Source organism: Poecile atricapillus, chromosome 1 (assembly GCF_030490865.1).
Source record: "Poecile atricapillus isolate bPoeAtr1 chromosome 1, bPoeAtr1.hap1, whole genome shotgun sequence".
NCBI lineage: Eukaryota > Metazoa > Chordata > Aves > Passeriformes > Paridae > Poecile > Poecile atricapillus.
Genome location: NC_081249.1, coordinates 3,278,587 through 3,295,085, shown reverse-complemented (window position 1 = coordinate 3,295,085; position 16,499 = coordinate 3,278,587). Strand labels below are relative to the sequence as shown.

At 45.2% G+C, this 16,499-nt stretch overlaps 1 protein-coding gene across 6 annotated transcripts in view; it reads left to right on the top strand.

Annotated features, from left to right (window-relative positions):
- Positions 1 to 16,499, top strand: part of ERG (ETS transcription factor ERG) — a 100,737-nt gene that overhangs the window by 67,166 nt on the left and 17,072 nt on the right. For all 6 annotated transcript variants that reach the window (XM_058834133.1, XM_058834153.1, XM_058834170.1 and 3 more), the window contains exons 2-3: positions 2,284 to 2,501; positions 14,558 to 14,709. In XM_058834133.1, coding sequence (XP_058690116.1) covers positions 2,284 to 2,501; positions 14,558 to 14,709 — 370 coding nt within the window. The remainder of the gene's footprint in view (positions 1 to 2,283; positions 2,502 to 14,557; positions 14,710 to 16,499) is intronic.

The following is a 16,499-nucleotide window of genomic DNA, read 5'->3' as shown; positions in this document are numbered from 1 at the left end:
TGGACTCGGATGACATCTGAGAATCAGCAGTAAAAAGGTGCATATCACTGCCTGAACTCTGTGTTGGCATTAGAAATTCAATCATGAGTCTCAAGGCGCTTGAAGGGCCTGAGATCCCACTCCCCAAGCCCTGGGATTAAGGGGTGATCTCAGTTTTCACAAGCAATAAGAAGCTGGAAGGGATGTCCCCACTTTGCAGCTGCAGAGCAAACTATGAATATTAGCAGAGTGCACCCCAAGGGCTCACAAACCAGGTGGATAAAAAGAAGGAGGAATGTAGAATCACAGAATAGCCAGGGTTGAAAAAAACCCACCAGCTCTGCATAGACCCTGCATAGAGCATCTGCAAGAGTCACACCACGGGTCTTAAAACGAACAAACACTGATTTTTAGGGCAACATGTGGCTGCTGGAGCTCAGCAAGGCCCTCTTCCAGCAGCCAAGGAGGATGGGAGCCTGCAGACAACCACCCACCCTCCCAGAGCTGGGGAACTCCCATCCCTTTTCCCTCTCCCTTCTCCTCTGCCGACAGGACCACGCGTTTCTGGCTGTCAGCAGCAGATCTGGCAGGAGCACAGCCCACCCACGCTGCCTCACGGAGCTCCCTGCCCCGAGTCTGGCTCAGGATTGCCCCCACTCCCTGATCCTTGGCCCCCACACTCACAGCCATGGCCAGCTGGCCCAGCCTCTCCCCCTCAGCTGCTGTCAGCCCCTGGGCTCCCACGGAGCCTCCTCGCCAGCCCAGGGCTGGGGATTGTCCCCACAGGGGCAGGGAGGAGGTGCTGGGCTGCAGCCCTGCTCCCTTCCGTGCCACAGGGCCAGGATGGAGTCACACAGTGGGCTACTGTCCTTTCACAGGGTCACTGAGGTTGGAAAAGTCCTCCCAGCCCATCAAGCCCAAGCTGTGCCCGATGCCCACCTTGTCACTGAGTCACTTGTCACTGAGTGCCACATCCAGGCGCTCCTCAGACACCTCCAGGGATGGGGACTCCAAACCTCCCTGGGCAGCCCCTTCCAGTGCTTGAATTTGCACCCTTATGCACCTTGTCCACCCAAAGTGACCCCTGGAAAAGATGGATTTCCTCAGAATTTTGCCTCTGCAGGGTGGCCCCGAGCCTGTGCACTGCTGCAGGACAGCAGGAGTGTGGCAGCCGAGACCTGCTCTCGTGGCTGGGGAGCCTCATCTCCGGTGGGATGTGTCCCTTCAGGTGTTCCAGCTCTTCACACCCTTCCTGATGGACGTGGTAGCCACAGCACCATCCCAAGCCTGGCCCAGGCACTGCCTCGCTCACAAAGCTCAGCTCCACATTGTCCAGGGAAGGGATTTGTGCCAGCAGGAACCCTTGGCACTGGGGATAGAGGGTCACTGTCCCTCCCTCTGGTGTCTGTGTGGCCTCCAGATGGATGTGATAGCACTGAGGGACCTGATGGGCCCTGCTGCCCTCAGTTACCATAACCCCAGTGCTGCCATGAAGAGGGTGGGAAGCCCTTCCCACAGCTCCAGAGCGGGATTTCCACCAGGAAGAGCTGCTGTGAGAAGGAGGGAGGTGGCTGGTGGGCATGGTGTCCCTGGATTGGAGGTTGTGACCAGATCTCTGGGCTCCTCATCTAGAAAGGACTTGGCCTGGGTCCCTGAGGAAGGAAAGGAGGATCCCAGCAGGTCAGCAGGGCCTGGCTGAGGAGAGTTTCTCCTCTCAGGGGCAGCAATTTTTGCTGCATTCAGCAGTTCACATCCTCTGCAGCACTACTGAGACCCCACAGACCCGAGCTTTGCTGCCCACCCTGCCCTCTCCTCTCTGCCAGCTGCTGGCCACTGCTCCCAAGTGTTTGGTAGTGTTTGTGCATCTGCTCAGCTGCTCTGGGGAGGTTCCCCAGGCAGAGGTTCCCCCGTCCTCCTGTCATTTGCTGACAACATCTGTCCCCATGGGTCCTCACCTTCAGTGAACAGTGCTGTGCCTAAAAACTAATAGAAAAAAACGGGACAGAGTTGTTGGAAGAGACCTTTAAGATCATCGAGTCCAACCCAGCTCTGACACTTCAACTAAACCCTGGCACCGAGTGCCACATCCAATCTTTTTTTAAACACATCCAGGGATGGTGACTCCACCAGACAATTCCAGTACTTTATCACTCCTTCCAAAAAAAACTTTTTCCTGACATCCAACCCAAATTTTCCTTGATGCATGAGACTGTTCATCTCCCTGTGAGATGGACAAGCCCTTTTTCCTCAGGGAACATTGTGTGCCCTGAAAGGTGGCGGCACTGACCTTTCTCTGGTTTGCAGGAAGCGTTATCGGTGGTGAGCGAAGACCAGTCCCTGTTCGAGTGTGCCTACGGATCACCCCACCTCACCAAGACAGAGATGACGGCCTCCTCCTCCAGTGAATATGGGCAGACCTCCAAGATGAGCCCACGTGTCCCCCAGCAGGACTGGTTGTCACAGCCCCCAGCCAGAGTCACCATCAAGATGGAGTGTAACCCCAACCAGGTTAACGGGTCAAGGTAATGAGGCTGGTGGCGGCTCAAGAGCAGGGATCTTTGTGATGGGTGTGGCTCAGTTGTCTAAATCTATGTATTTAGCACCATTTTAGGTGCCTCAGGATATCCCACCTGGCCACTGGCCATCCCAGAAGGCTCCAGGTTGCCCTACCTTGACCTGCCAGCCGTGTTCAGGTGTTACAGTGGGGCTGAAATGGTGCTGCAGGCACAGACTTCTCCTCAGCCTGTCCTGTAGCTTTCCTCTGACTGCACATAATTTTTGGATGTGAATTTGCTTTGCACACCAGGTGAAAGAGCACATATTAAAGTTAATAAAATGGGGATTTGCTGTAGCCTGGAGCAGCACCATTGATCCATCGAAGGGTGTGGTGTGTGTGATCTAACACTCCATGGAAGTTGTCAAATCCAACAATTTGGGCAGTTGCCGTTTGCTCCTAAAATAACCAAACAGGGAAACATTGGAAGTAAAATCTTGTAATGGCAGAGGGAGTGAACTATTGATCTTTCCTTTAGTATTTACTGTAAACACAATGCCAAAAAGTGGAGCTGGATTTAAGAACTCACGCTGAAAAAGCAACATAAATATGGAGGCAGGCAGGGGAGTAGAAAGGAATAGAAAAAGAAATTACTCAGCTCAACAGAGTGTCTGTGTGCTAACTGGTCTCAGGACATTTTTATGGGAATGTCACTATAAAGGAGACTTGTATCAATTAAGCTGCAGTGGATTTTTGGATATTGACTGGTGGCTTTCCCAAGCTTAGGAGCACCCTGTGGGACATCTGCAAAAACACAATGAAGATTTTTTTTTTTTTTTTTTTTTTTTTTTGAGGAAACTATCCAAACAAGTGCTTTCCTGTTTAAAAAGTATGACTGTCAAAACAGTTTTCCTTTGGTGTTGCTGAAGGGCAAAGGTCCAGAAGAGTCAGTTGCTGAGAATTGTTGGTGATGTACCAGTGGAGCCTGTGCTTCACATCTCTCTGGCACAAACACCTGTGTTTTAATCTCATCTCCCAGGATCAGTTGTTCAGGAAAACCTCAGCCCTGGGCTCTGTGGTTGCTGTTCACACTTGCTGTGCTGATGTGATGAGCACCACAAGCAGGGCAAAGTGGTCTGCTGGCTTATCACACCTCCTCTGTTCTGTGGTGAGGATGGAAATTGTGCTGAAGTCAAATCAGAATTTCCAGTGAGAACTCAAAGATTTGAGACGCGTAGAAACAAACAGTGAGCTGAAGTTACAAAGAACTAGAGAAAATCTTCTTGTAAGGCTGCTTATTCAGAAGTTCAGGTGTCTTTAATCTATTCAGTGTCTTTTATTTTTTTTTGTGCTGAGCAAATGCACATGTATAATCACAAATGGTGTATTGATTTAAAAATCAGTCTTACCTGCTTGCTAAAATTCCCTCTGAAGTATTTGTGCTGGAATTTCTGTTAGAGAACTGATCACTCAGAAGTTTCCCTCAGTGTAAATTCCATAAAGAGTAGATAATCAGAGTTAATTGTTGCTGAGAGGCTCGCGCTGGAGATCAGGGCAAGGTTCTTTCCCCAGAGGCTGCTGGCACTGCCCGGGCTCCCCAGGGAATGGGCACAGCCCCGAGGCTGCCAGAGCTCCAGGAGCATCCAGGGATGCCCAGGCTGGGCTTGTTGGGGGGTCTGGGCAGGGCCAGGGGTGGCACTGGGTGATCCCTGGGGGTGCCTCACAATTCAGGACATTCCATAATTTTTCTTTTTGCTATTTGCTGTTGGTGTGTGCACCCACTGAAGCTCTCAGGGTGATGCTGTGGCTCCCTGCACAGTCAAAGGCAGGAGGTGGCTGCGGTTTCAGCTGCCAGAATTCCCCTTGGTGGAGAGAGGTGTCTGCATTTCCTTCAGAAGGGTCTGCATTATCCTCATGGATTGTCTGTACATGTGGAGAGGGACCCTCCATCGAGTGCCAGGAGCCAGGGAATGGCTGCCAGTGGCAGAGGGCAGGGCTGGATCTTGGGATCTTGGGCAGGAATTGTTCCCTGGCAGGGTGGGCAGGGGCTGGGATGGAATTGCCAGAGCAGCTGGGGCTGCCCCTGGATCCCTGGCAGTGTCCAAGGCCAGGCTGGACATTGGGAGCACCTGGGACACTGGGAGGTGTTTGTTTGTTAATCTGGAATTTTTTACAGCCTTCCCTGTTGAAAGATCAGTGCAGAGCTCCTAAGTGGAGACAACAAGGAAAATTCATACTTCACTACAGTTCCTAAGACATGACATGCTGAGAAAGAAAAAAATAATTAAAAATCACTTGCAATCTACAAAAAAATAAAAAATAAAAAAAATTAGCAGAAGAACAAAAAATATTGCATGCTCATACTATATATAAAAATAATTTAAAAATATTATTGTCATTAAAAAAAACTGTTTATTTCATTAGAGAAGTTTTATTTTATAGGAACTAACTCATGCCTGAAAAAATAGATCTTAATACTACACTTTTAATGTGTAGTTAGTGAGAACTAACACTGCCAGTCAACAAAAATAAATGTTGCAGCATTTCTGAATCTCACACATGTGTGTGTGTATGTAATATGTCGTGTTATTACACTCTGGGAATTGAAATGTGGCATTCCTGACAGTTTTAGAGAAAACAAAGGATATATCAGGTTGTGCTATCCCCCCTTTCTGTAAGTTACTTTGCATTTTCTTTAATAATTCTTTTTAATACTCTGCATTACTTCTTTTCTACAGAAGCCTTCTCCACTCTCCTCTTTTGCAGTCCATAAACTTATTTCCTTAAATTATATTATTATAGAATAATATTTCTTCAGTTCTTAAAATGCTTTTTATGGTAAATATTACCACAAGCAGTACCTGGAGCTCTTCAAGCTGAGTTTCATTATTAGTAAAACTGCAATTGCTCTGTTTAGACCCATTTTAAAATCTGAGTTGTCCCAGAGGAGTCTAAAACAGGACCCCACATGCAGAGACACACAAATGCTGCCCCGAGGATCTCCAGGCTATCCTCTGTAATTGTCCTCACTCATGGGCACCTGGATCTGAATAATTCAGGATGCAGAGCAGGGAATGAGATCCCACAAAGTGGTGGCCAGGGAGAAGTGAACATTACAATTTTTGCTGTCCAGCTCTCCCTTCTCCCTGTGTCAGTGCTTCCTGGCCATGTATTCCATTCTTTGGAAGAGGGTAGAAAATTTTGGGAGCATATTGAACCTCTCAGACATCCCAAATTAAGCACCCACTCAGAGAAGGAATGTGCCCCCTCTGCTAGGACCTTCCCCAGATATTCTTTGGCTGTAATTTCCCTGCATTAAATTCCAAAACTTAACACCCTCAGAGCTGGCATCCCTGTGAATACCAAAGAAATGCCATTAGAATGAAATTAAAGGGTTATTTTCAGTGTGCTGCACAGGGATTAGCTACCCATTTTTCTTTAACAGTATGAGTATTTTTCAAGCTAAATCCCACTGCCCACCACCACAAAATACAGCCTGGGGGCTTACCTTAAATTAAATAAAGCAAGTAAAGTTTAAATTAAAGCTGTCATTTACCTGCCTGTTGTTGCATATATAATACAAGTTGTCACAGGTGGCATCAAACTGAGTTTCTTTAGGGACATTAATTCTGTTCCTTCCAGGTCCATAAATCTAATGAGACCTTTTGTGCTACCCTACAGTCAATCTTTCACCTGAATGTAGCAATCCTCTTTCCTGTTATTTATTGCTCCTGGGCCAGGCCAAAAGATCCACCCCATGGTATAAATTTGGAGGTTGCATATGCCACACTGTTACTTTGCTGTTTATTGTTCTTTATATATATTATCAAATTAAGCATGAGCAATTCTACCACAGTGAGTGCAATTCATGCCATAAATTTAGGGTGGAATTCACTCCATGGAAATGCTCTCATGAGGCTCTTGGGTACTGCTTAAACAACATTTAAATCCATGGATTTCCCAGTGATCTTGGAGTACGCTCACCCATGGGGCTCTGCCGTGCCCAGGGGTGGGACTACACAAAGCTAGCTTGGAATAATGACATTTACTGTAGGTAATCCATCTTCTTCAGGCAGGTTGAAGTGGAACACAGAGTCTTATTCAGGCCACAGATAAATTTCTCTTGCCATGAGCAGCGTGATGATTTCATTGAAGAAGTATTTTGAAAGTTAACTGCAGTGAAAGCACAGCAGAAGCTTTCCAACATCAGCTTGGCTGATAGAGAAGTTTTAAAGAAATGCCAGAAATAATTAGTTGTCCTTAGGATTTAATCATGTGCAAAATGTTGATTTAAGTGCTACCAGTTGTTGCTTGAAAGCCATCTGAGAATGAAATTATCACTTAATACATCTTTTGTGCTGGCTCTTTTGGGAAATGCCATTTTTCTTTGCATGTAACTGCCTGAATTTTCATCAAAGAGCCTCTGTACTCTCTGGGTTCAGAACATCTGACACACTGGAGGACTTTTCAGAGACCAGGGTGAACTTGAGTTTCTTTGCTGGTGTTTTTTTTTGATTTTTCCTTTGATGTGAAGTCTCCTAAGGAGTGGATTCTTTGCGCTATACAAGCCAGCAAATTAGAATGGGGAGCCCTTGTGGTGCCCTGTACTGTCAGGGTGTGTGACAGCTGCTGTGCCCAGGCACTGGAGAGGAAGAATTCATCCATGTGGAGCTCTGTGTTCCAACAGATCCACTCTGCTCTCAGGATCTAGGCTGGCAGGCTTTCAGCTGAAGGAGGCACCTCTGCATCGTGGTGTGACACTGATGGATCTAATTAGAGCATTAAAGCATCTCCAGGGAATCACAGAATCACTGAATCATGGAATTGTTGGGGTTGGAAGGCACCTCTGGAGATCATCCCTGTTGCCAAGGCAGGGTTGCCTGGAGCAGGTGACACAGGAACACATCCAGGTGGGCTTGGAAGGTCTCCAGAGACACTCCATGTCCTCCCTGGGCAGCTGTCCCAGAGCTCTGCCACCCACAAAGTAAAGAAATTCTTCTCCCCTTTGAGGTGGAACTTCTCATGGTTCAGTTTGAGGCCATCACTGCACATCCTGTCGCTGAAAATTCTGGCCCCATCCTCTTCACCCCCACCTGGTGAGCATCCAGCATGTGGAGGGACAGGCCTGATGTGCATCCAGCACCCTGGCATCACTTGTTTTCCATGATGACTTTTTTTTTACCTTTTCTTTCTATATACCTTTTTCTTTTTTTATATACCTCTTTTTTATATACCTTCTATATATTCTCAATACCCTTAACATACATACTTGTAATACTTTAAACTTAGTATCTTAACATAATCCTAAATTTTTTTGGCTATTCTAAGCAAAAAAAAACCCAACAAAATACTAAAAACCTCACCATTAAAAACAAAAAATTCTTATGCTGTCTCAAAAATCTTATCTCTTAAAAATAAAAGCCCCCTCTAAAACATATCCTATAAACAAAAATTAAACCTATTTAAAAAAACCCTTTAAAATAGAAAAATGTCACACTATTCATTTAAGCCTCTCATTAAAGCATCTTTGTTAAATATGCTAATTTACAAAATCTATATGCAATCTACGATATTTATTAATTTCAACATCTTCCACCTAACAAATTATTACACCATAAAAATGCTTGTTAAATACCAAAATAAAAACCCTTTGTCCCTTAACCATGTCTAACTCTTAATACTAAAACCAAAGGAAAGGCATCACCAGCAGAGTCAGCCCCTACTGCAGCCCAGGACAGAGCTGGGAGATGCATCCTAAATGAATGATTTTCCTTGTTGGAGCTGCCTGTGTAAAGTCTTATTAATTTTTGGGTAAGAAGACATTGATTATCTCAGACTGATAACCCTTTTTCCCAGTGACTGGGTGGTTGGTGGAGTGGCTGCCTACCAAGCTGGAAAAATGGCAAAGTCAGCATGTGGGACTGCTTCAAGAAGTTTCTCTTTGCTCTGAAAATCCACCAGCTTAACACGAGCACTTGCGTGTGTGTGGGGGCATGGTTTGGCTCTGTTCTTGAGGCAAACATGTTGCCAAGGAGAAAAACAAACTCAGCTCACTATTCCTACAACCATTTCATTTTTTTGGATGCTTTTTGGGGGTAGCTGGGCTGGCAGGTGCTAAATAAGAAGCTTTCCAGTCTGGGATAATGGGCTCATTCATAATTATCGTGGCTTCGTTTGGGATTGACCACTGAACTCCCAGCAACCAAAGGCTTTCAGATGGGCAGTGAAATATAAAAATAATCTTCAAATAATGCCATGGGACCCCACAAGAGTTGTGATCGCTGTCATTATTTAGGACTATTGCCATCATTGCTTTATTATTTCCTGTACAGGGTTTACTGTGTCCAGAGCACTTAGAGCTGGTGATGAGTTTTCTCCTTTGCCCTGTCATTACTGGGTGTTTCATTTTTAACAGGGCAGCATCAGTGGAGGTGTTCAGTATTTAAAGTTTAGGAATAGCTTTTTAAGACAAAACAGAAGGTAAGGAAAAGTGGCTAATCATGGGCTTTAGCCTTTTTCACCCTCACAGCCCCTTAGTGCTAATCATGAAAATCAGCAGACATTCCACAGACACAGGGAATTATGGTTTCCATACAAGATGTCACTTCTGTTTATGCCTGGCATGCTCTATTTTCCTAACTTTCTGTATGGTCCCTGCCCACAACAGAAGGCACGTGTGGTTTGGGAAGGGCCCCATCTCCTGGTATTTCATATTTTATGAAACCACAAATACAACAGCCTTACAAGCTCTTGAAATGAAATACAATTTGAGAAATGTAATCCATTACCATCATAATAGAATTTCTATAAAAAATAATAAAAGAAAAACAAGAGAAAATAGGTCCTGAAAGTTATAGGCCAACTGGGAAGTCGTTGTGGCTTTGGCCTAGCTATCACCATGTCAAACCTCAGCCTTGTCCCAGGCAGCAGTCTAATTGTAAATTATGTATATACAGAACATCATTTCTTAGCTTTGGCTTTTCGTGACCCCCTTCCTTGCTTTCCCTTTCTTCACTCCAACCTGACACGTAAGAAATATTGAAGTGTTTGCACTAATGGAGAAATGACAACGTGCAGTCAAACTTAAACCAGCTGTTTCCCCACACTGGGAGCACAAAGAGCCAGGCTGGGAATATTTATAGCTTGACTGGCCTCTAGTGAGCCAGACGCTGATTGCCTGAGTTTGCCACCATGGCCTTGAGGCTCAAAGCAGCTGTGGGTTGCAGGATAACTAAGGGGAAGAAAATAAAGAAGAAAATGTTGAGATTTAATTAGCCAAAGTTATTGTTTGATTGAATGGTCGCTGTGTGCACGGCTCTGTTAAAAAAACCCCGCCTTCTGTTGTTTTCAGGACACAACTGCTCTGTGTGTGCTGTCACTGGAGAAAGGAGCCAGAGGGGCACCCAGGTGACATCTGTGAGTGACCCTGAGCACCCACCAAGCCCAGGGCACCCCACACAGAGGTGTTTGCCCCAGCTTTGGGTGCCCTGTGTGCAGGGGGATGCCCCATTCCAGCCTCTCCATGGGCATGGCCTGCTGGGGCTGCTGGACCACACAGCAGTGCCATGGCTGAGTGGCCCAGGGGGGACTGCACTGCTCTTCTTTTCTCTTTTGTCGTCTTAGGATTGCTTTTGTCACCTTACAGCAAAGATTAGCAGATGGTCAGCATGGTTTCAGCACCAGTTCAAGCAGCTTTAGCCAATGGTGTGTTTGAGGGACTTCCCTGACTTCCACAGACCTGGCAGCTGGTTCCCACCCTGGCCATCCCTTTTCCAGTTATTCACCCTCCCATTTATTTATTTATTTCTCTGTGTACAGATCCCCAGCCCAGGTCACTGAGCAGTTGGGCAAGAGCCTGTGGGAGCACCCCAGGGATATTTCAACCAGTGTGAGTTTTCTGGCATTTCCATGCCTCTCATGCTGGAGCTCTCTGTGGGAAATAATTGCTTTCACCAGAAGTCTTGGAAGGGAGTCCAGAGGAGGCTCCAGGATGAGCAGAGGGATGGAGCAGCTCTGCTGGCAGGAAAGGCTGGCACAGCTGCCATTGTTCAGCCTGGCCAGGAGAAGCTTTGGGCTGAGCTCAGGGTGGCCTTGCAGGGCCTGAAGGAGCCCCAGGAAAGCTGGAGAGAGACAATTGCCAAGGGCTGCAGGAATTGCCAGGAGCCAGGGAATGGCTGCCAGTGGCAGAGGGCAGGGCTGGATGGGATATACCCAGCCCATTCTGGGATTCTGTGATCCTCTGACAAGTGCTGAGGACTCCAAAATCACCCCTGGAAGTGCTTTTCAGTCTCAGCACAGGCTCCTTCTCACCTGGGAGCATCTGGCTGTCCCCACTCTACTTCAGAGTAATAAATTTCAGAGAAGTTTCGGGTTTTGTCTTCATGGGCCACTTTTTCAATGACAAACTCCTTGGGGAGGAAGCACAGACCAAATCCACGACAACTTGAGTGGCTGCAGTGAATGAGGATGAGGCTGAGCAAGCTTTGCAATGCCCCCAGTATGAGCTGACCTTGTAGCAGCCTCTGTAATCCAAGCTGTGCTTATTAAATAAACTTGTGAAGACTTGTAGATATTTGAAGAATACATTTTTTCTCACTTATTTCCCTCTGAAACTCAGAAATACTGAACAGAGGAGTTTATAATATGGGAACAACACATGTAGGGTTTTGCTGATTCCTAATCTGAATTTCTCTGACACCTTGAACTTCAGTACAACACAGGTGTTTTATGGGGAAAATAGTAGCACAGTGAAAAGGAAAAAATGTGTTTAATACACTTATTTATGAACTTACATCTGCTTTCATCAGAGTCAATGGCTGGCAAAATCCCAATCAGCTTTGGTAGGAATGGGTGATAAATTCAACTATCAAATCAGCTGGATTTTAAGTAACCCTGCATAAAGGTGAGGCTTTCAGGTCCAAGGAAAAATACTTTCTCAGCAGACATTTATCACCTCAAGACTGGACAGAGTGTTCTTGGGTACCATGATTGTGTGTAGTCTTACCTCTTTTTAATTTTTTTTGGTTTTTTTTGGTAAATTCCAGGTGTAACACAGTGTATTTACAAAGGGCAAAAATAACAGGCAGCCGTGAAGAAAAACATCTCTGGTTTCATTTCAGACCTGGAGCTGGGGATGAATCACTGCAGAGCTGCACCCTTCATTCTGGGCACGCTTTTGAAAAACTGCTTTTCCACCCTGCTTCCCCGGTGGTTCAGAAATAAAGCAGACTCACAGAAAGTCCTAAAACAACCCCTTTGTAGACAATCACTCTCTTGTTGTTCTGGGCAATAGAAACACCATTTTCTAGCATCTGCTTGCATTTTCAGTTTTGCTTTCTGTACTGTAGAAGTTTGTTCCAGGCAGTTAAGCCCTGGCTCAGTGGTTTAGGGCACACACTCAATTTGAAGTACCAGAGCAGTCCTGTTAAATCCCATGGAGCTGATTCCATGCCTGCAATTAAGCGTGGTCTTAGGAGATTTGATGGATGGGGGATTTTCTTGTCCACCCAGTGAGCTAAAGGGACAAAATTCTTGACCATCTGCTTCTGGATTTTAATGAAAAGTTATGACTTATTTATGATCTTCTTCCCCACCCCTGTCTGTTTATATTCAGATCAGAAAAAGCATCTCAGAAGCCCTGTCAGATTGCCAAAAGCTCTGTGCTACTGGATCTTTCACATCATTCACTGCTCAGTGTTTACAAGAGTGTTTTTAATGCACCATTATGCCTGTAGAAGTGCTGTAGGCTGCTACTGATGGGATATTTCACTTTGGAGTCCTTTTATCCCAAGTTTCTTTCCCCAGGGAAAAAAAAAATAAATAAATAACTGTGCCAGTTAAAACTAAAGGATGTTGCTATCTCTCTGTTTCCTAAAAATTCAGTAACAGAATTGCTTTTGGGAGTCGGGGTCCACATCTGCACAGGTGTAAAGGCAGAGGGTGGAGGATGTTTCTAAATATCCATAATTCAAAGAGCAGACTCACTCATGCATTTATGCCATTTGCATTTGTGAAAGGGAAGCAGAAAAAGCCAACATTTCACTCACAAGGAATCATCACAAAAGCTCTCCTTCAGTGTTTATGTCTGACACAAAAAGCAGCTTTGTTTTGCTCTGCTCTGTTTGGACAGAAACAGGCTGCATCCCAGGGTTATATTTAGTGGTGTGTGGTAGGGGAGCAAACCTAAACCTAAGAAAATATTGCCCAAGTGCTCTGGTTGTGAGAGGAAGGGTTGAACTCACCACCATGCAGTGGCAGGTGTTGATTGTGTTTTCTTTCATGGTTGTTTTTCAGTCCTGGGGCTGACAGAGCAGCTGCAGGGCTTTTACACAGGGCAGGTTTCATATGGGATGTGTTTAGAGGCATCCTGGAAAAAGTGTGTGAAGCCAATGTTTTCCAGGCAACATTCAGTGCCCTCTTCCTTCTCCTGAAGATGATGTTGTCAGCCACTGAATGATCTCTGTGATAGATTTTATTTTTAAACTGAAAGTCAGCAGCAGTTGATATTTTTCTTTAGTATCTGCCTTAACACAGAAAGGTAAAATTAGTAGAAACACTTTTTTTGTAAAAAAATTGTGCTATACTTTGTATTTTCTTTTAGTAGTTCAGATGTGCACTAGTTTTTTCATCTTTCATCTTTCCATCTTGGTTCTTTTTTTAAAACTCTCATGTGAGAATTAGAACTGGATTAGTTCCTGAACCATGATAGTGCTGAGCAGTCAACACAACTGAGCCACAGGGCTTAAAAATGGCTCAAGAGAGCTGGAGAGGGACTTTGGACAAGGACCTGGAGTGCCAGGACAAGGGGGAAAGGCCTTAAACTGAAGGAGAGCAGGGCTGGATCTTGGGATCTTGGGCAGGAATTGTTCCCTGGCAGGGTGGGCAGGGGCTGGGATGGAATTGCCAGAGCAGCTGGGGCTGCCCCTGGATCCCTGGCAGTGCCCAAGGCCAGGCTGGACATTGGGAGCTCCTGGGACAGTGGGAGGTGTCCCTGCCATGGCAGGGGTGGAGCTGAGTGATCTTTAAATTCCCTTCCCACCTAAACCATTCTGTGATTCCATGAATCCATGAATCTGTGACTTGCCTCTTGTTTAGTGAGACCACAGCACAATTTCAGGAGTTAAATGGCAGGACTAAAAGAAAGCTTGTTAGTAATGAGGTATTGCTAAAGAAACCAAACCCCAGCTAACACCCTTCTTCCCTTGCCAAACAACCTCTTTACATTTAAAGGTATTCCCCATGGCTGAGTTCTTTATTTTGATTTTTGTAACAATTTTTCTCCCTCTGATGAAACACGTTGTAGACATTAAATTAAGGGACAAATATGTCTGTGTCTGCCAGAAAGAAAACTGTGATGCAATTAAAATGCCATTAGGGAACCCCCTGTGGGATGTTAAACCTAAAGACTCTATTCAGAAAGCAAAGCCAAAATTAAAGAGGTGTCTGGTTGCAGATCCTCTGCAGATTTCCCTGTCTTGACTGCAGTACCATGGAGACTGAGCTAGTCAGGAGCTGAAAGGTTTTTCCAGTCATGCGTGTGGTATTTTGAATCATGGCTTTGGCAAATGTTCCTCTTTTTTGTGAGCCTTACATAGAAATGTGAATACATTGCATGACATGAAGTGCAACTGAGTGTGGAGCAACGATGGCAGTGGAGGTGGGCAGCTCTCCAAGCCTTGGACTGCTTGGACAACGGCAACTAAGAATAGTTTTCCCCCCAGAAAATATGCAATAAGTGCATTTCTGTGTTTCTCAGTTGTCTGTGAGATGTTTGGAGAGGGAAATTCAGCTCCTTGCAGCCACCAGGCTGGACAAGCTCACGACCCAGCCTCCATTCTGTGTCTGGAATTAAATTATTAGTATTTATAATTTTTGGAGAGATATGACAGCCTGATCCTTTGATAATAGAAATAAGTATATGGTCCATTGAACCTGGAACTGAAGGAATCTTCAGGAATCCGAAGAGGCACAGGGAGGGAGGTCCTGGGTTTTCCAGGTACTCTACTCCCAGTTTTCCATTTCATTCCGGGTGATATTAATAAGGACTGGAATAATAACGGAAGCACCCCTTTCTTGTCTGCCTAGGAATTCTCCAGATGACTGCAGCGTGGCAAAAGGAGGGAAGATGGTCAGCAGCTCAGACAGTGTCGGGATGAACTATGGGAACTACATGGAGGAGAAGCACGTTCCACCCCCAAACATGACGACCAACGAACGAAGAGTCATTGTGCCAGCAGGTTAGACCCTCTACACCACAACTGCAAGATGAAAAAACTGCATTTCCCTCCAGGCCACTAAGATTATTTAAGAGTGTTTGGAGAAAAGTAGTGATGTGGGTGATGAGGAGGAAAAGAGCAGTCATTTTTAGGGGTTGTTGAGAGAATGAGCTGAGGAGGATCACAGTGAGGATATCTCCTCAATCTGTTCCTCTCATTTCAGCAGCAGAATGGGCTGATAACCAGAACTCAGATCTTATCTGACTCCTGTAGCTCCTTTTGGAGGATTTCACCCCAAAGAGGGCAAAAAGAAGAAGCACCTCCATTTTTTATCCTTTAGACAAGCTTGGTGCAGGGTGTGTGCAAGAAAGAAATGATCCCCGTAGCACAGATTATCTTTAAATACCAAAAAAGTAGATGCTGTGGGAACAAACAGGGCATGAAGAGCCTTTATGTGAGCTGTCCCCTGAGTCTGGGCAGCATAAAACATTCTAATAAGCAAACTGACAACTCCACTGCAATGTAAGAGCACAGTTGAGAAATTCTTGGTCAGCCTTGGCAGGCTTGGCTGGGGCATTCAACAGTCGATGGGACAAGAAGGCTGCTGCCTTCTGCCTTGTCCTCCAAACAAACCTGGAATATTTTGCAGAGTAATTAATGTGCCTATTTCCAAGTCACAGCATCATGGCATCTGTGGGTGTTCCTAAACCACAGGCTCTGCACAGGGTAAACTCAACACCTGCAGCCAGGAGGGAATGTTTTGCTGCTGGTTCCTCTCCAGAAGAGAGGTGCCTGTCTGAAATATTTCTGCCTCTGCCAGGTTGCTTAATATTCTTACAGTTTTTCAGTTGCTTAGACATGCAAGAGTACTGACTGTGGCCAGTTTTGCAAGCTGTGATTATTTCAGTTATTTGTCAAGAAAGGTGTGGACAAATCTGTTGCAGTGTTCTCTGCAATGGTATTGTCAATTCTGTTCTGGAGACAGGAGAGTGATGCTCTGAATAATGAGTGTCCTGCCACCACTGAAATACACAGCTTCTGAATGTTCTCCTAGAACATTTCTCTTCCTGGTGTTTGGCACTTTTTAAAAAAAAAAATTTAGTTATCCTAGCATGGTTAGCTCACCAAGGGATTTTTTATTTAGTGTATTCTTGGAGGTGTGTTTGGGGAGAATGACTTTTAAGGAGCAAGATGGTCACAGTCACAGCCTTGCCATTTGGAGGCCACTTGAAGAAATTAATGGGCAAAATCAGTTGGTTCTGATTATTGCATAGGCAGTGTGCAGGTCATATGGTAAAGTTAGAAGTAAAATTCACATTTCTAGCTGTGTTAACTTTCTATTAATCATAATTAAAGGGGGATTTAAAAATTGTAGACATAATGAAAATATTTTGGTAAATTTCCTGGTGTTTAGTTGTTTACTTCAGAGCAAACTGAAGATTTCAGAGTTCTCTGCTGTAGGTGTGGGCAATCCCATTTAGATCCAAGATTTACCATCAGACTTGCATCCCTCTAGATTCCTGCTTGTTTTATACCAGATAGAGTTATTATTTTAAGTGTTTTTTGGTGGAATTCAGGAGTTCTCCACCTCTTTTAGACCAGCCTGAACAACAATGGAAAGAGAAGGAATGGCACTGAAATTAAGCCATAGAAAAGTTATTTAGGCTGCCATTCATGTCCCAGATTTTCGTGGATGGACAACAGCCAATTGCCCTCCACAGTGCTCCATTCTCAGCCTTGAGGTTGTCACAAAATCACAGAGTCATTAAGATGATGAGGAAGAAAGTCTTGAGGAATTTTTTTTTCCCCTT